At 48.0% G+C, this 19,288-nt stretch overlaps 1 protein-coding gene and 1 long non-coding RNA gene across 3 annotated transcripts in view; one reads left to right on the forward strand and one right to left on the reverse strand.

Annotated features, from left to right (window-relative positions):
• The window catches only part of THRA (thyroid hormone receptor alpha), a 118,584-nt gene extending 110,836 nt beyond the window's left edge, over positions 1–7,748 (forward strand). For both annotated transcript variants that reach the window (XM_083470095.1, XM_083470096.1), the window contains exons 7-9: positions 3,103–3,249; positions 4,423–4,681; positions 5,416–7,748. In XM_083470095.1, coding sequence (XP_083326221.1) covers positions 3,103–3,249; positions 4,423–4,681; positions 5,416–5,666 — 657 coding nt within the window. In that variant the 3' untranslated portion in view covers positions 5,667–7,748. The remainder of the gene's footprint in view (positions 1–3,102; positions 3,250–4,422; positions 4,682–5,415) is intronic.
• A 758-nt stretch (positions 7,749–8,506) lies between these two features.
• Positions 8,507–15,468, reverse strand: LOC310690864. The gene is made up of 2 exons (XR_014518228.1): positions 10,946–15,468; positions 8,507–10,907 (listed from the first exon to the last, which is right to left on the reverse strand). It is a non-coding gene; the product is annotated as an uncharacterized lncRNA (long non-coding RNA).
• Between the last annotated feature and the right edge of the window lie 3,820 nt (positions 15,469–19,288).

The following is a 19,288-nucleotide window of genomic DNA, read 5'->3' on the forward strand; positions in this document are numbered from 1 at the left end:
CGCAGTTTTTCAGTGCAATCCTAGGCATGTGTTTTCAGATGTAAGCCCCACTCCTAAGAGGCTGTCTTCTAAGAGAGAGGGTACAGAATTGCAGTAATAAATGTATTTTAAACTTTTCTTTTTACTTTTAAACCTCTTTTAAAATTGTATAATAGCCTGTATTTTTATTTGAGCTACTTTTTTGGAGGCTAGGGTTATTGCCCTTCAGCAGGTCAATGCACACACACACACACACAAATATTTGTGCAAATATACAGTCATACCTCGACTCCCAAACGCCTTGGGAGTCGAACGTTTCGGCTCTTGAATGATTGAAAACCGGAAGTGAGTGTTCTGGTTTTTGAACGTTCTCTTGCAAGCCAAATGTCCAACGGGGCTTCTGCGGCTTCCAGTTGGCTGCAGGAGCTTCCTGCAGCCAATCAGAAGCCACACTTTGGAAGTCAGACGTTTCAGAAGTAGAACGGACTTCTGGAACGGATTCTGATCGTCTTCCGAGGTATGACTGTATATCTGTAGTATAAAACCATACACGGTGGTGCACACTCCAGCCAAATTTCCAAAAGCAGTTTTGAAGCCCCTTCTATTTCAGAAGGATATATGTAGGCATGTGCTAAACCCTCTAATTGAAATTGATTGGATTTAAAACTGCTTAACATTGGTGGTGCCCACTCTGAACAAAACATATCTGTTTCCTTTTCCAGACTGCCGTATGCGTTAAATCTGATCTTTTTTTTTTTTAATGTGGTGAGATTGTAACCCATGCTTAGACTTAGCACTGGTAGTAAGCTCAGAAGTCAAAACATATGGCAATAAAATCCAAGATCTCAATAGTTTTAATTAAATAAAGGTTTCTCCTCCTCCCACAGCTTTAGCAAATGATTCAGGCCCTAAAGAGGGACCTTTGAAGGGTTAAAGTGATTGAGCAAAGGGACACAGCTGTGACCTCTCAGCTCCCTCCAAGGGCAGATGGGCCGGAAACCCCCCAACCCAGCCCCCTCCCTTCCCCCTTGCCTTACACGAGTAGGGATTGCTGGTGTGGGGTGCCCTCTTCTGGCCACAGTCAGCTAGTGCCAGGGCAGGTCAGGACATAGAGGTCAAGGGAAGTGGGGCTTGAGGGGAGGGGGAGAAAGGAAATCAGAGGCCAGCAGGCAGGGTGGCTCTTGGAGAAACATTTCTCTCTCATAGTCCTCCTTCTTCCCACCACCAAACACACACAAGGGTAGAGGAGGGTAGAGGGAAGTCAGGGAATTGGAAAAATCCCATACAGTATTTTGGTACTGAATTGAATGTACAAACATTATGCAAAATGATACAGTTGTTTAAATTTTTATTTTTTATTTCTTAATGTTTATTGTTATAAGATGCTTGTTATAATGAAAACCAATAAAAATATTAACACCCACCCACCCACCCACTCCTAAGCTTTGCAATGACAGACAAACACATTCCTAAATTAAGCTACAGTTTTGAAATTCAGGCTGGGCAATGTTCTGAAAGCAACACAGGCGCAGTTTTAGGCATTCTTTTAAGGAACGGGGAAAACAAACTGCAAACCTTGTTTTAAGTTCTGCAAAGGAAGAACAGGAGAGAAGTGTGGAGGGTTCCAATGCACAATTTTTACTGGTTTTAAAAAACCACACACCATAAAAGCTTCCCCAGCTCCCACATGGGTGGGTCACAGGCTCTAGCATGCCCTTAACGAGGATTAATGTCCTGCATTAAAAACAGAAGGGGTGCCTTGCTCCAGAAAGGGGGTGCGCACAGGGCCCTCAGCAGGGGCAGCAGAACTTCAGGTGTCCTAGAGGATAATTGGAGGAATCCTTCAAGGGGAAGACGCTTGCAGGCCCTTGTGACAACCGGCGCTTAAGGTGCAGGAGCAATTCTGTCTCCTCCCCAACTGCATTCTTCCCCCCCCCCTCGCTCCACATAAGTAAGTGGAGTGTGTTTTTCATTTACTTGCATGGACTAGGGTAAATCAGGAAAATATTCATGGGGACAGAACACAATTTGTCTTTGTCCAGCGTAGACCACTTGAGGAGGAAACAGTTCCTCTCTGTCCCCCCATATCCCAGCAGAGAGACAACAAATTGCAAAGCAGGAGAAGCCAAAATGAATTTTAACAATGCCGGAAAGTAGTTTGAGATTGCCTTAAACTAGAAATTGATCAACCTTTCGCAACTTCCTTTCCCGTAAAAATTAATGAAAACAAAGCCGTATTATAATTCACTTTTGAATGCACATTTCACAAAACACACAGCTTGTATGTGTTTCGCTGCAAAATAATCATTTCTGGGTGTGTTTTGGTACTTCTTTTGAGCCAAGAACTGCATCGCAAAATCTAGGGAAGCACGGAAACCTTAAAAATCGCTTCATTCTGATCCTCCCCCTCATCCTGGAAGTGCGAATCACTTAAAAATGAGAGCTGGATGAAATCCTGGAGCTTCCCTACCTTCAACACATGAGGCTGTGGCTTGCTCCAGATCTTGTCAGCACTGTTGACAGAGCCCCAACGTGAAATGTGCACTGACTCAGTGAGAGACATCAAGGTTATTCACTTGGAAAATGAAGCAGCAACTTGGAGGGAAACTGTGGGTTTTGGTGTGAGATACAGCAGTGAGCTTTTTCGTGTTGACGGACAGATTTGTAACCCAGAGAAACTTTTCTGGGCACTAGCATAATCTAGCACATGCTACTACAGCCTGTTCTAGAGGATGCAATAGAATGCTTCTTTCAAATCTAATTTCAGCAGGGCAGGGGACCCTGTGGGTGCCGTGTTGTTGATATGCTAAAGTCTACCTTGCAAAGTTTTATGTTGCCAGGGCTGTGCGTCCTTCAGAACCAGAACGGACAGTTCAACAAGAGGGAATTGCCTAATGGTACCATGTGCCTTAAAAAGAAGGCTGTGTTTCAATGTGTTTTGCCCATTAGTTCCCAGCAAGCTGCACGTGCAGCACGCATCAACAGAAGATTCAGAACGCGTAGTTCTTCCTGTTGCAAAAGTAGAATTGGATTCTGGTGGTTTTTGAGACTGGAAGGTGGATTCGCGCCAAACTTTTGTTCTGCAGAGTCATGGTTCTGCCTCTCTTCTCGCCCTACTCACAGCCCGAAGATATCGGTCAGTCACCTATGGCCTCCATGCCCGATGGGGACAAAGTGGACTTGGAGGCGTTCAGCGAGTTTACGAAGATCATCACCCCCGCCATCACCCGTGTGGTGGATTTTGCCAAAAAACTGCCCATGTTTTCAGAGGTAAGCGAGGTGGGTGGGTAGATTCCGTCAGAGGGTTGGGGAGAAAGGAGTGTGGTGATAATCTCTTGAACGTGCAGAGATCACAGGTCTTGCCGTTACACTGATTAGTAAGGGGAAAGCCACAGGTGTGGAGCCAGCTTCTTGCTTCCTCCCACCATAATAATCTCCATGGTTTGCCACCAGGAGGAAATATTAAGGGGCAAGTAGAGAGGTATGATGGGATGCAAGCAAGCTTGTTACTGGTTTGTCCAGTTAGGCTGAGGTGCTGATGACGAGTAGGCCCAAGCCAAAAGTGACAGACAATTTTCACGACCATGTCTGCCAGTGTCAGAAGGTGCTCCATTCTTTCAGCAACCTTTCCTAAATCAAAACAAAAAGGAAGAGTGTTGCATTGACTTGGAATGGGCTTCCTGATTGGCTAGGATCACCCAAGTGACCAGTCCAGGTACTCTGAAATAGCTTGATTTGGTCTCAGTAATGTAAACCGAGCATCTAGAAAAACCAGATTGGTTGTGTAGCATCATGATGCCATTGTGGCCACTATGTGATTCCTGATTAGCTGGGATCACTTGACGAAGGCGAAAACCCTAAAAGGGAAAAATGGCTGTGAAGCTGTAATGTATTGGGCGACTAATGGCTGCAAAATGATGAACGTTCTCAGAGGTAGGAGTTTGTTTCAAGAAACATTTCAGGATAGCTGTGTGCATTCCAATTCCCACCCACCCAAACCATGCATATAATAAACCTGTAACTTGGAATACTTCTTCATGCAGCTGATGATATGGACCGTAGTCCACAAAAACTTGTGCCACAGGAAGTGTACTAAGGTGTCACAAGACTCTTCTTCCTTCAAACAAATGGCTTTTGAAGAGAACTGCCAAATTCTTACCCTCTCCCAAGCGATTCCTGATTTCCCGCTGCTCCTCACCCTTCTTTGATTCATGCCCAGACTCTGGCCTTTCTCCTTCCATGATCTCTCCTTAGTGCACCCATTCCTTGTCTCCTCATAAACCCTCCTCGCTTTGCTCCTTTGTTGGGGGCAGTGGAAACATACTAACTCCATGGAGTCTGGAGCAAGGAGTGCAAAGGGCCCTCTTCTCTGTGAAGCACAGCCCTAGTAAGCCGAACGGCGGCGAGGCTGCCACTGACTGCCATGCCTTTCCCTGCCTACAGCTGCCTTGTGAGGACCAGATCATCCTTCTGAAGGGCTGCTGCATGGAGATCATGTCGCTGCGGGCAGCTGTGCGCTATGACCCCGAGAGCGAGACGCTGACGCTAAGCGGCGAGATGGCCGTCAAGCGGGAGCAGCTGAAGAACGGCGGCCTGGGCGTGGTGTCGGACGCCATCTTTGATCTGGGCAAGTCCCTCTCTGCCTTCAACCTGGACGACACCGAAGTGGCGCTGCTCCAGGCTGTGCTGCTCATGTCCTCAGGTACAGGATTCGGGATATACGCTTTCCCCCCCTCCAGCCCTGGGTCTCATTATGCATACGCCTCCCTCTCCGCCCGACGGGGCTGGATAGGAAGCTGCCTCATACCGAGTCTGGCCATGGATTCGTCCCGCTCAGCACTTTCTATGCCAGTGATGGGCCACTGGAGTGCGGCCTCCCCATCTGGCCCATAGCACCCCCAATCTGCTCACTCTCAGCCATCAGGCTGGGGGGGGGGAGCCTTTTCTTGGAGCCAATCAGAGGCTTTTCTCAAGCCTAATTTTGGCAGGTTTGTTGGAGGGGGTCACAGTTGGGGTGGGAAGAATGAATCCTCCACATATGCTGGGATGGAAATTTCCAGCTCAGGGCCACCCAGCCGAATGCTGGAAGCTTCGGGCCCGGCAAAAGCAAGCACACGGCGCGCAGTAAAATTCTGGAGCTCATTGACCCTAAGGTGGCATGACAGCCAGCAGCTCAAACATCTTTAGCCAGGGGGTGACATTTGTGGAGGACAAGCCGACAGAGGCACGCATGTCAGAGGCATGTATGCACTCTGAATACCATGTGCTGGGAGTTCCAAGTGGGAGGAGGCTGCTGGGCTCATGCTCTGCTTGTGTGCTGCTTGCCATCAAAATCTCAGGAGCCACTGCGGGGAAGTGGGAGGCTGGGCTAGGCAGGGCCTGGGCCTGGCGCCACGGGCACCCTTCTCACGCCCTCTCTGTTCCCCCCCTTTGCAGACCGCAGCGGGCTGATCTGCGTCGACAAGATTGAGAAATGCCAAGAGACATACCTGCTGGCATTTGAACACTACATCAACTATCGCAAACACAACATTCCCCACTTCTGGCCCAAGCTCCTCATGAAGGTGACCGACCTGCGCATGATTGGAGCTTGCCACGCAAGCCGCTTCCTGCACATGAAGGTGGAATGCCCTACGGAGCTCTTCCCCCCGCTCTTCCTCGAGGTCTTCGAGGATCAGGAAGTCTAAGGGGGGGAAGGGGGGCAGACAGGGTGGCGTGGGAGAATTGGGGAGATGGGGCAGTTTGGGACTGGGGCGATGTCTGGACTTCTGGGCCGCGGGGCCCCCACCCCCAACCTCATCACCTCGGACACAACAGATTTTCTTTTTTTTTGTTCTGTTTTGTTGTTTTCATTTTTCTTTTTTGTTTTGTTTTGTTTTTTCTAAATATTGCACGTCAGCGTCAGTGAATCACATGGAAGGGGAGGCAAGGCATCGTGGATGGGGGTCGGGCCACCAAAAAAAAGGTCGAAACTATACAACAACAACAAAAGAACCTTCGTTATACGGTAGACTTGTGCAGCAGCCAATACTTTTTTTTTTTTTGTCTAGGCAGACAAACACAAAAAATTAAGTGGGCAATATGTTTCTCACTCACCCCCTGTTTATCTTTCTTCCTCCAATACCCTTTTCTCCCAAAGCTGTCTTTCCAGGGTGAGACATCTGTCTTAAAATTTTTGACACAATGTTAAGGAAATTAATCCATATTTTACTCTCCCCCCCCAAACCCCCCCACCACCTCTTTGCCCTTCTCCTCATTCAGTAGCAGTTCCCCCTCCCCTGACAGCACTGGAACGAGTCAGCACCACTTCTTTTGCCCTGATCAAACCTCTCTCGTTTAAACGGACTTGATTACCAATATATATAAATATATATATGTTTCTTTTGCACATAACAGTCCCAGGAAACGTCAGAGTGTGTTTGGTTGTTATATTCTTTTTCTTCTTCTTTTTTTTCTTTTAGAACTCTTAGCATTTAGTTACCCTCCCCAGGAGGCTAAAATATAAAATGCACTTTTTTTGTAAAAGAAATAAAAGATTTTTAAAAAAAAAAAGTTAAGAAAAGGAGCCGAGAGAGAGTGAGAGAGACAGAGAGAAATCCTATTAAATTATTGGAGGTCGGGTGGGGAGGGGACATTGCTGCAGGTGGTTTGGCAAAACACAGGCGATTAAGGAAAGACAAGAAAGAAACCCCAAATTGAGGCTTAAGGTCCGCACGGGAAGGACAAATGCACTTTGGAAATAGGCAAAGGTTCCCTCTCTCCACTCCTCCCCCTAGTGGGAAAAACAGGTGATTGAATAAGAGATCTATTATATTTTGCTTCGAATCGCACTGCAGGGCTGAACCGAAGAGGTGCCTGCTTTGCGTTCCAGTGCTGAGGGGGTCCAGGACACACCTCTGCCTTCCTCCCTGCCCCTGAAACTCACCCCCCCACCCCGCCCTAGGCTTCAGCCAATCTACCTCCATGTTGGGCAAGGTGGGCTGGTCTAACGTGGCCCCGCCCAGTCTTACACTGCCCCTCCCCAAGCTGAAAGTCCGCATGCAACGTTCCCACCGGGCTTTGGAAGGGCCCTTGCTCGTTCTTTTGCACACGCTTTCCCGCGCCGCGTGGCGGTACACTTCTTGCTGCACTATAATAACCTTGCTGCCCTCCCTTACGCGCTCTGCTCTCTGGGGAAGCGGCGAGCCCGGGAGCCCGGCTCCTCAGCCCTCCAAGAGAGCCAAGTAAGGGTTGAGTCCTTTCCCCCCCCCCCCTTTTCTCTTTATTTGTCGTCGTTTTGGGGGGGTGTTTTGTTTTCTTTTGTTTTGCAAATGGCACTTATCAATACAGGAGAAAGGACGGCATCCCTGCAGAGGTAGCAGCGTTCCTTCCGCCACCCAGACACCCACAGGCCACCTTACTAGCATTAAGAGATCTGGAGGGTTCCTAACTGAACGGGGGAAGGTGCCAAGTGTTTGGGGTTTTTTGCCCGCCACTTAAAGATTACCCCCGCCCCGTAGCATCCCACGCCCCATACACTCTTCAACCTTCAGGGCTGCTGTAGCACAGGTGAACTCATGCCCAGGGAAGGGTGGCAGGGCTGTGGGGAAAGGCCTTTCGAACTGGCTTCTCCGGGTCACCCCTTCTTCTGGTGCGCTTATACCTCCTAACCAGCCAGGGTGGTCGTGCCAGCCGACCCTTCATGCCATGGGCAGAACCAGGGCCCCTTCACCTCAGGAGGCAACAACCAGGTGGGAGGAAGCCCAGCTGGAAACCTGGGTGCATTTTGGGGGGGGAAAAGAATCAGCCAAGCTGGCGCGAGGAACGCAAAAAAGGAACGCCCCAGGTTTCCGGTCTGGGTCTTGCCTCCATCTGCCATTTTGACCCTTCTTTCCTCCTCCTCCTTCTCCTCCTTCTTCATTTTAGCATTCTACTTCTCTGTTTATTCCTGGTTGTTCGGCGAACAGGCAGGTCCTCTGAAGACCTGGGCAGCAGATAGTCTCAAAGGAGCGTCGCTTTGAGGAGGGAGGACAAAGCGTGGCAGTGATAAGGCCAGGCTTCCCTCCCACTCCTCAAAGCAGACTTGCCAGCCAGTTCCCATTGCCATTGCCATAGCAGCCACCCCCACCCCCAGGGCCTTTCACACAGCTCTCCTGCCTCTGGGTTGGCAGGGGGCAAGCGGGCAGCAGTTGGAGTTTTGGGGGCCGGATTCAGCCCTGGAACTTACAGTTGCTGATCCCAGTTGCTCTACAGATTGGGAGAAGTGTTGTTGGTTTTTTTTAAGGAGGAAAAAAAAGACTACCAGCTTTCCGCTTTCTTCTTCCTGTTTGTTTTCTGCCCTTAATGCAAACCAGACTGTGATCCCCTTATTTTGGCACTTAATGCTGTTAATGGGTCAGAACTCTTGCCTGAGCCACATATTCTGTGATACATCCATCTCTTTGTAATCTGTCAGCTAATCCTCCCTCTCTCTTTCTCCCCCTCTTTTTTTTTTTTTGCAACTGTAATATTGGGGGAGCGGGGGAGTGATAATCTTTTTCTTTGTTTCCCCCCCCTCCCTTTTCTTTCTCTCCTCTGTCACTTGGTTTCCGTTGGAAAAAAACAAAACCCTTTACCTCTTACCTCATTCAAGACGCCGTGGGGAACGTTTTTTAACGCGATGGGTTGGGTGCATGTCACATGTACCGTTTTGAAGGTTCAGGGGCCGGCGCATGGAGAAACACAGCTCCAGTTTAAGCTAATATACAGAAAAAAATATATATATAAGTATGTATAATTTTTTTTTTAATTAAGAAGATAAAATCTTTGTACGGGTCTGTTCACATAAAAGAAAAAAAAGAAAAGAAAAAATCACGCAAACGAAATTGGGGTTGGAAGAAAAAAAGTAGTCTTTTGTTTTGTTTTTGTTTTGTTTTAATCACCTATAAAGATGTGGGATATGTTTGGGGGAGGGGGGGCGCGTTGCTGCTGAGCCGATGGTATTGAATAGAGCTTAGAGTTCCAGGTTGCCGCCACAGCATGGCTAGTGATCTTAGAGGGCTGTGACTGGTCCATACAAACATAGGGACTTGGCATAGGACACAGGTCATCAGGAGTCCCAGTTCTCAGAAAGAAAGCTAATTCCTAGCCGATTACGGCTGCAAAGATAAGCTTTGAAAACCTGGCGAAATATCTCGGGGTGGGGCTAAGTGGAATTTCTCGTGAGGAGGGTAGGAGAGTACAAGGCTCCATTGCAGAAGCGGAATACCTTATGCAAAATAAGCACACATAATGCAGTTTTGCTCAATTATTCGGCTTTTCTTAGCACAGCATCCAGCTATTCTCGATGTGGGATTTAAACGTCCATTTGTTTTTAAAGCGCAGAGTAAACACAGTCCTAGTTGTATTCCCATCAACTGTCTCCCCAGGGGAATTGCAGCTGTGTCTATTGAAATTGTTTATCTTGGGGGCGTGCAGTTGCCGAATTCTTGGCCCGGAAGATGTGAGTTAATCTGTGGAAATGCGGGGTGGGGGCCCTCTGGTGGTCGGCTTCTTGGGAGTCAAAACATCTCCTAGTCCCTCACAGAGACTGGGACAGTCTTGCCCGAACCACCCACAAAGAAAGCCTAATGCCCATGCAATAATAATTAGAAAAGTATCCAAAGACGAGGGACTCCACAACCTGGTTAGTCAACTTTTTAGCCTGCCGTTTTCTCCTTGTACTTAAATTGCGACATAAAACTTCCTGTCCCCCGTGTGTGCACATACACAGAACAGCCCTATAAATAGAAGCTTAGATTCCTTCATGCTCAGTCTTGCCTGTCCACAAAAGACACTGAGAAGCAGCCAGCGCACATGAATAACTTAACTCTGCCCCTTCTTGCTGCAGACCCAGTAATTCTGCTCCTCCCCGATTTCCGCTCCACTAATTTTTAAAACCTCTTGTGACCCCCCCCAGACAACCGATCCTGCAAGCCTGTTATAAGCAAGCATTACAGAGGTCTTTTCGCACTTAAAACACTTCCCTTCTTGCATTAATATCTGTACCTTGCAATGAGCTTAAGAACGCTCTGCGTGTTTGTAGATGTGTGTGTGCGCCTGTCTGTCTGTCTGTCTGTCTGTCTGTCTGTCCCAAAACCTTTATGCAATTAAAGCTGCAGTCCTATGCAATTTACCCAGGATTAAGTCCCACTGAAACTGCCTGGACTTTCTGCTTAGTAAACATGCATAGGATTGATCTAGTAGGCTCTGATCCTCTCTCAAAGGCTTCGGAGGAAGTCACAGTATCTCTGGAGCTTCTGAACAGGGAACCAAGAATCCATCATATGAACATAGGAATCTGCCTTATACAAAGTCAGCCCTTTGCTCCATCTAATCCAGGCTTGCCTAGCCTTACTAACGGCAGCCTTCCCAAGGCATCAAGAGAGGTCTTATCCAGATTTTGTACCCAGCGAAACACAATGCAGATCTGTGAAGAGTCTACTAGCAGTTTGGGTCCCCCGTCCCCCCCGCCCCACGAATCAGACTGGCTGGAGCAGCAAGGGCGTGGGCCAGATTGCCCATCAAAATCCCACCCCATTTCCCTGCCAAAGAAGGGGGAGGGGAAGACCCGTGGTCCTATTGCTGGAGGCGACAGGGGTTGGACCTCTTTCCTGCAAGCATACGCTCTGCCCCTGAGCTATCAGCCTTCCTCCCTAAGAGAACATTTGGCTGAGTTCCAACCGGAAGCCACCAGTGTGCGTCTTTGGCAGGTTTTTAAAGGCTGCGCAAAACACGCATGCAACCATACCCACCCACGAATCTCTATACCCAGCTTCCTCTCCCCTTGATATTGCATCCTTTCAAACGCTCAAGAATTCCATGAATGGTTACTCCTTAATCTGCTGTTTTCCTGCTATGCAAGAAATCCTTCAGAGGAGCAGAATTAGAACACTCTGGACTCTCCGCTCCCTGCTCTTTTTGCATCCTTCCTCCCTGTGCATCTTCTGAGCCCCACAGCCCGCGACACGGTTCTGCATGGAGCTGTCCTCTTTCTCTCGCTCCGTCAGAATTCTCTACCAGCAGAAAGGGATGAATGGGATGGCAAGAAAAGCTCTGCTGCCTGGTCATGAATGAGCTGCAACAGCCGTTTCCATTGAACTGGACCTCGCTTCGTAAACTGGGGGCCCATCAGTCCATCAATTGCACCCAATGCTCCACTGATGATGCTTCCTTACTCGTGCCCTCCTGCCTCCTCCTTCCGTTTTACCACGCATCCTCCAGAAAAAAACAAAACACGAAGCTTCCTCATGCTTAGTCACATCTACTCTGGCAACCAGCGGCTCTCCAAAGCTTCAGGCAGGAGTCTTTGCTACCAGAGATCCTTCCGTTGGAAACATGGGGAGATGAACCTTCATATATTTGACATGGAGATCTGCCACTGATCCGCAGCCCTTCCCCAACTCAAACTTGATTTTCTTTTCCTTCAAAAATCAAATGAAGTCTGTATTATTGTAATGGTCAGTATTTCAAGCCCAGAGCCTAAGGAGTGCAACAGATATTTTCGCACATGTCTCAAAATGTTTGGTCTGGAACCTCATCTCCCTAGCCCATTGAATGGCCTTCGACTGGAATATTGAATGGATTTCCATCTCCTTTGAAATGGGGGAAGGTAGCAAATGGAGCTCCCAACCGGGAGGTATTTTTCAGTATCTTCAGAGATTCCGATGATTGGCTGGCAGCCCAGGCCCTGATCTTACATTCCTGATAAAGGACAGAACATGCTAAGAAAGCTGCAGCTTTCACGAAATTATCTGTAACATATTCTGATAAAGGTGGGTTAGTACTCCCACCCACTCCTGTCCCATTTCAAAACCATTCTAGCACCATGGCCAGAAGCCGCATCTCCCAGTCTGTTGAAAAAATACGTCTTTTCTTGGGCCTCATGCATCCTCATCAGTTGATGACTACGACATCAAGCGATGGCTTATTTTTGTGAATTGGTTACCTCCAAGTAGAATAGTCATGTCCCCTTGTGAATGATGCTTTTTCCTGAGTGAGCTGACACACTCGGCATCAAGTCAACATGTGTGAAACGCTCCTTGGGCTGGGGATTAACGAGAAATGAACATGGTTCATGGGAGATTTTGCTTACACACAAACACACACACACACACACACACACTCTCTACTTTGTTCCAATGTTGGCTGTAGTGGAAAACTTTTTAACGCTTAACCTGAGACAGAAGTGTGTGTGATGTTTAAACAACTATAAAGATATGCCTGGTTAACTGGGCAGCAGAATTACTATTATTATTAAAACATTTTCGATACAAGTACTGATAAAATTTGCAAATAGGAAGCTCCCTGTTAGCAGGCATTCCCTTTCTCTCTCTCACTTGAGTAGGAATATATGTTTCAATATGGGGTCTGCTGTTGACATTTATGCCGTATCCCTAAAAACTTCTTGCTCCAGAAACAATTGCTCCCGTGGTCTTTGTGCAGTCACACATATGGGATCATCTGCACCTGTGTAGAGCAGCATTTTGGAAACTTACAGAGTTTCATGTAGTGTTCTAGCCCTTGCACTCAAAAGCAGGGAAACCCCTTATTCTACCACTGACCTGAGGGCAGGGAGAACACTTCCTTCCCTCAGTTATTTCTCTTCAGCCTATTCCTCTTATTTTTCCACATTTCCAGCCCCCCCCCCCAATCAGTGCAATGGGTAGACTAATCAACTAAAGTGCAAGTGAATGAATTCAGTTTCTTGGGTTGTAGCCCCATGTAAGTTTCAGACTGTTCCTTTTCCAAGTGGCCCAACCCAAATGCCTTCAAAAATGGTTTGCACTGCAACTTCCACAATTCCAAGCCAGCAGACACTCCAAACAATGACCCCTCTTTTAAAGCCAAAACTTAAACTCTCTGATAAATTTGCCACCAGCCATAACTCTTGCAGCGTCTAGAGAGGAAACAGGAGTGTGTAACATTTGCAAACTTTCCCCCCGCAGTTCATCATATTGGAAATGGGAGTTTTACTGCTGCCGTTGTGTTTGCTTAAAGCACACACAAACAAACAAACAAACAGACAAACACAGGGCTCCTGCTAGGAGTGTTGTTGCTGCTGTTTGCAAAAATGATCTGCAGTATTTTGAGAGTCACAAGTGCTCTTAGGTTTCTCTTCAGTATGCAGCTACAGCGACCACATGCAAAAAGACCTTGGGTAGGAAAGGAAATTTTAGCCACAGCTTTTCCCACCCCACCAAAACAAAGCAAAACTCTTCAGTGCAGCTATTAAAGGTAACAGATGCCCTCTCGTCCATTGCATCTGTTCCACCCTACATGCAGCAGCAACACTACTGTTTCCATGTGAGGACACACACACACATCCACACTGCGCTCAGAACTTGTTTTGGGCATCAGAACTGCCAGGTTGCTAGCCGTGCTCCCAGCTCCAGCCTTCAGTTTTGTGACTCTGGAGGTTAACGTCCCTTCTGCTTTACCTTTTGCACGCAGGCAGAAATTCCAGCCAAAAGCATGTATCGGAAGACTTGGCACTTTCTGCTGTTTTGCTGCTCCATTGTCAATCTTGAAAGGGTAACAAATCAACATTTTTTTGATCCCTGGTTCATCTTCTGTGGTCAAGCCTAAATCACCCAAGTATACAGAAAAGCAAGTGACAAGTAGCTGCCCTTTCATCAACTTATTCACCAATCTACCTCCTCCATTTGGAAGAAAAGTCCCTCTACCCACCACTTCCTGAGTGTGTGTGTGTGTGTGTGTGTGTGTGTGTAAGCTTCCCCTTAGGGTCTGGTAGGAGGCAGCCCGTGACCCCCTTCTATGGGGGGGGGGGGGCTGCGTTCAACAAAGATGGCTTCCGTGCAGGTTCATATCTGTTGTGCACCCTCCGGAAGTGCTCCAGAGGAGACCAAAGGCTGCCTTCCCTGCTGCCACCAGCACTTCACCAGGCAGGGCAGCAGAATAGGCATTCAGCTGCCAAGGGGCTCTGCAGAGATCGCCTTGAGCAAGCTTTGAATGCCATGCAAGGGGCATCCATTGGCACAAATCCTCCTTGTTTATTCATGTGGGAGCTTTATTACCCTGACTCTGTGTGGCATGCCTGTGTGTACGTGTGCTCCAGGTGCATGAGGGCAGGATATGGCTGTGTGTGTTGTGTGAGCCCAGATGTATCCGTTTGTATGCACTGGGCCAGATATCTGAACATGTACTTGAGAGGTGTGTGCATGGAAATAAATGCCCAAGCTTGGGAGTGGCGTGTGTATGCAACTTGTGTGTGTGTGGTTGTGTGCGCGCTGAGAGAGTATCCTGATTTTCCATATGTATTCTGATTTTCTATTGGGGGTGTGAACATGACTAGCATACATTTCTCCCCCCTATGTTGTGGGAACCGTGTGTGTGTGTGTGTGTGTGTGTGTGTTTGCACACATGCAAGAATACCTCTTGCTCATTTCTCCTTTCCATTGCCCATCTGTGATTTCTGCCCCTGGACTGTGTGCCCTCATCCCTTGGGTCCCATATTCCTGCCATGTGGGTTGACTGCAGCCAAGTGTGTGTGTGCATTCAGGGGGTTGTGAGTGCCAGGGCTCTGGTCTTTTCCGATGTTATGTTTGGAACAATTGTGACAGGCAGCGAGGTCTGTTTTCCAGGGTGCTCAAAAGGTGACTGCGAGTTGCTTCTGTGTTCAAGTCCCTGGTGGTCTGGTTTGTATGGTTTTTTTGCCTAAGGCTTGCTTCCTATCCTGTGTGAGCATCATAACAACCTCTGTACTTCTTCTTAAAACACTCCTGTCGTTTCTCCCTCACCTCCTCCACCTGATCTCACTTGTTTACCACCTTGTCAGAGGGGCTGAAGCACTTGCTATTCACCATTCCAGCTCTATCCCATCTTGACCCCGTCAGCCCCCCCTGCCCCTCATCCCCCTTCTTTCTGGAGGCCTTAATGCTATTCCTTTACCAGCCAGCAGGGGCGCACTTTCATACATCAAGCTGTGTATAGTCTGGTCTGTATCCTGTAAATCTTGTAAATATTTTATATATATAGCCCGTCTAGGCAAAGATCTCTATGTCTATGGAGGCGTGACGGGGAGCCTGTTTGCTCTTGTGTCAACAAGCCTGCAAAAGCAGCTAAAGACACCCCTGATTATCAGGAAGGGAGAAGGGGGCAGGGTATTAATTCTTCATTGCCTTATACCAAATAATGAAGTTTCCTTGCAAAGTAATATTTTGAGCTCCCCAACACTCACTGCGCATATCCAGCTGCAGGAACTGGGAAACTCCACACCGGGGGCGGGGGTGTGTGGATTTTAGAGCCCTGAGAAAATAATGGTTGATATCCCCGGTGCAAATGTCTATGTTGGGGGTGGGGTGTGTGTGTGTGTGCACATGTGCTCGATTGCGCCTATAATGTGTGTGTGTGTGTGTATATATATACATATACATGCAGGTTTTGGTGTCCTCGGGTGTCTTCCCGTGTAAAAGTTGGGGTGTCTAGGCGACGTTTCGACGAGGTCTCACTCGTCATCTTCAGGCTGGTGCTTTCGGCTTCTTGTTACTGGAACAGAGCGGGATCTCAGTGTTTGAGTTCCTATAAATACTGTAGAGGGGTGTGGTGTATTGCCTCAAAAGTTCTGGGCAGAGGGGAAGTTCCCAGGCTAGTGTTCTTTTCTTCTTTTGTTCCTTAATTACTTGAGGGATATCTTGAGTGATTTCTTGAGTGATATTCTGAGTACCACTTAGGTGGGTCATTAGGTGTGGATTAGTTGCTAAAGCCTTCGTGTCTTGACCTCTTGAATTTGTGAAGAGTTTTTCTGGGAAGATGGCTGTACTGCACTTAGTTGTGCTTTGGCTTGGCTTCGTGTATAGGGGCGAGCTGTGGTTTTGTGCCCTGTGCCAGCCAGATCTGTGTAGGGATTGCAGGGGGGTGCAGCATCCGGAGGTGCCACTATGGTTTGGTTACTGGATGGTGTCTGTAATTTATCTGTGGAGAGGGTCTGGGTTTGGGTCTGGTGTGGTTGATTGGTGGTGGCGTTCTGTGTGCCTCTGGATCTGGTGTCGGTTTTTGTGGGGAGGGCTAATTTCCAGATGTCTGGCAGGCGGGACGTGTCGTCACGCTTGTTCATGTTGTGAGGGTGTTTCTCTATCTCGATGGCTTCCATGATTATTCTCTTGTGGTGATGTTCCATGTTAAAGAGCAATTTGGAATCTGCAAAATTAATTTCGTGTCCTGTTTCTTTCATGTGTTGGAAAAGAGAGGAAGATTTTTCTTCTTTTATTCTTCATTTATTCGTCTGTTTAAATGCACGTATCGCAGAACACAAGAATGCCGTCAAAAAAGAAGAAAAATCTTCCTCTCTTTTCCAACACATGAAAGAAACAGGACACGAAATTAATTTTGCAGATTCCAAATTGCTCTTTAACATGGAACATCACCACAAGAGAATAATCATGGAAGCCATCGAGATAGAGAAACACCCTCACAACATGAACAAGCGTGACGACACGTCCCGCCTGCCAGACATCTGGAAATTAGCCCTCCCCACAAAAACCGACACCAGATCCAGAGGCACACAGAACGCCACCACCAATCAACCACACCAGACCCAAACCCAGACCCTCTCCACAGATAAATTACAGACACCATCCAGTAACCAAACCATAGTGGCACCTCCGGATGCTGCACCCCCCTGCAATCCCTACACAGATCTGGCTGGCACAGGGCACAAAACCACAGCTCGCCCCTATACACGAAGCCAAGCCAAAGCACAACTAAGTGCAGTACAGCCATCTTCCCAGAAAAACTCTTCACAAATTCAAGAGGTCAAGACACGAAGGCTTTAGCAACTAATCCACACCTAATGACCCACCTAAGTGGTACTCAGAATATCACTCAAGAAATCACTCAAGATATCCCTCAAGTAATTAAGGAACAAAAGAAGAAAAGAACACTAGCCTGGGAACTTCCCCTCTGCCCAGAACTTTTGAGGCAATACACCACACCCCTCTACAGTATTTATAGGAACTCAAACACTGAGATCCCGCTCTGTTCCAGTAACAAGAAGCCGAAAGCACCAGCCTGAAGATGACGAGTGAGACCTCGTCGAAACGTCGCCTAGACACCCCAACTTTTACACGGGAAGACACCCGAGGACACCAAAACCTGCATTCTTGTACCCGTGAAAATCTACGAATACATATACATATATATATAAATATAGTTCTATTAACCGTGTGTTACTAAACATGCGCAGATTCCCTATGCATACAAAGCGTTAACCCCCCCTGTGCACTTTGCACGATCTCGTGCCACGCAACACACATGCACAAACTGCTGCCCGTAACACCCCCCCCCCCAAAAAAAAGAATTTTGGTTTGGGTGGGGGGAAGAGATAACAGCCACCCATCTTTTAGCCCAGTGGACTCCCCTTAATTCATTCTCCTCTGTTGTTGATGGGGATCTCTACCCCTTTGAGGCTCCAAGAGGCACTGCTGCTGTTGGAAGCAGACATTTGTGACTTCTGCATAGCCCCTGGTGCTGTAACCCTGCTGTAGTTGGGTTTTACCTGCTCGGCAGCCTGGACTCATTTGGATGACCTGTTTGACTACCTTCATCGCTTTGAATAACTTGGCAAACTTGCCCTGTCCCATCGGCCTTTTCCTTTAAGAATGCCCTGTCTCAAGCCCTTGAACATTTAAAGAAGAGTGAGTGATTTAACACCATTTTTTGTGGCGGGGAGAGATGAAAGACAGCTGTTTCCCAAACCTGGGTCTCCAGCTGTTTTGGGACTACAATTCCCATCATCCCTGACCACTCGTCTTGCTAGCTAAGGGGTGATGGGAGTTGTAGTCCAAAAACAGCTGGAGAACCAAGTTTGGGAAACGCTGACCTAAGACCTAGTTCATATATATATATATATGCTCATCATCTGTTTGCCAGTGGCAAGAGAGGGGGAGATCTGCATGTGAATGAACAATTTCAGATTATCCCTATAGCTACAGCTCTCATGTCACTTGATCCCAGTTCAATCCACTCAGTCCACACACACAGTTAAGCCAGCCAACTCATCCAGCGGTTCGCCAGAAAGGAGAAAAAAAGGGGCAGGTACACCAAGACTCCTTCAGGGGGGTTACTCAGGTCTTGAGGCAGTGGCATGGTAGCCAAAGAAAACCTTTCCACCCTGGGCATCTCCGTGGCTCTAGCTATCGAGGCCAATCTCTGGGCGAGGCAAACGTCCCTCCGTAAGAACAACAACCAGTGTCGCTGACAGCAGTGACCCCCCCCTTCCCCCTCAAAAAATGCCTCTGAAAGGGAAGTAGATAGCTTTTGCATACTTAAGTTTAAAAGGGGATGGGTGGAATCTGCACATTTTGAGTTTGTACCAGGGATATATGCAAGGCACCCCCATCGAAATGGGAGTTCTCTGAAGTTTCTGCAGTGCACCAAAACTCCCTACAGAGGACATCACGAAACATCTCGTTATGGCTGCTGGGGCAAGATGGCGCTTGTGCCTCAACCCAACTCTTGGAGGAAGAGAACTCAGGGTTCATCCCATCTCATAACACCCAGTCCCCCTCAGGTGCCACTCATATACCATCATGCCAGTCCTTCCCTATCTTGCCAGGGGAAAGCAGCAAACAGCGCGGCTGCCCTCCTCCTCCTCTGGCGGCTGCCGGGCTGCATCTCTGCTGATGGATGTCCAACCAGTCTTGAGAAGCTCAAGGCCTTTGTAGCAGGAGGTTTTGCTCCTCCAGGGGAGTAACACCCCACCATCATGTCCTCTGCCTCCCAGGCACTTGACGACTGTGACAATTTGTGGGGTTAGGAGCCAGTTTTCCCCACACCAGAGGCCTATTCAAGGGGGGAGGAGGAGAGACAAGACTTTTCCTGTACCACTTCTCAGTATTCCTTTTGTCAAGTACATACCTCATATAGTTCCTGCCGATGGTACCCTACGGATCTTTTCTGCGCCTCCCCCTGCCCCACCGGATTCTCATTAGTTCTGCAAGGATATTAACTCCAGGAGTTGCAATGATAGATTCAGACAAGAAGGTTTAGGGAGGAGAGGAAGTGAGTTTCCATTAAAGGGGGCACCCCCTCATATACTATGCATTGTGGTTTTTCCCCCTCGCAGTCTAGAGCAGGGAAAGAAACTGTGAGCAGGGAGTTATTAGTGAATGTACGTTTGGGACATGGGGTTTTCAGTGTGTTTCAGAAGGGGTGTTGGGTTGGGGGAGTCCGAGGGAGGGGAAAACCTGGTGGGGAAAATTGTGTCTCCCTCCACCTCATCTTTATTCCCTCTCCCTTCCCCTTTCTTCTTTTTTTTTGTGTCTGGGTAGCAGGAAGCTGCTGATGTAAAAAA

This window comes from Podarcis liolepis, assembly GCF_965112155.1.
Source record: "Podarcis liolepis genome assembly, chromosome: 13".
Lineage (NCBI taxonomy): Eukaryota > Metazoa > Chordata > Lepidosauria > Squamata > Lacertidae > Podarcis > Podarcis liolepis.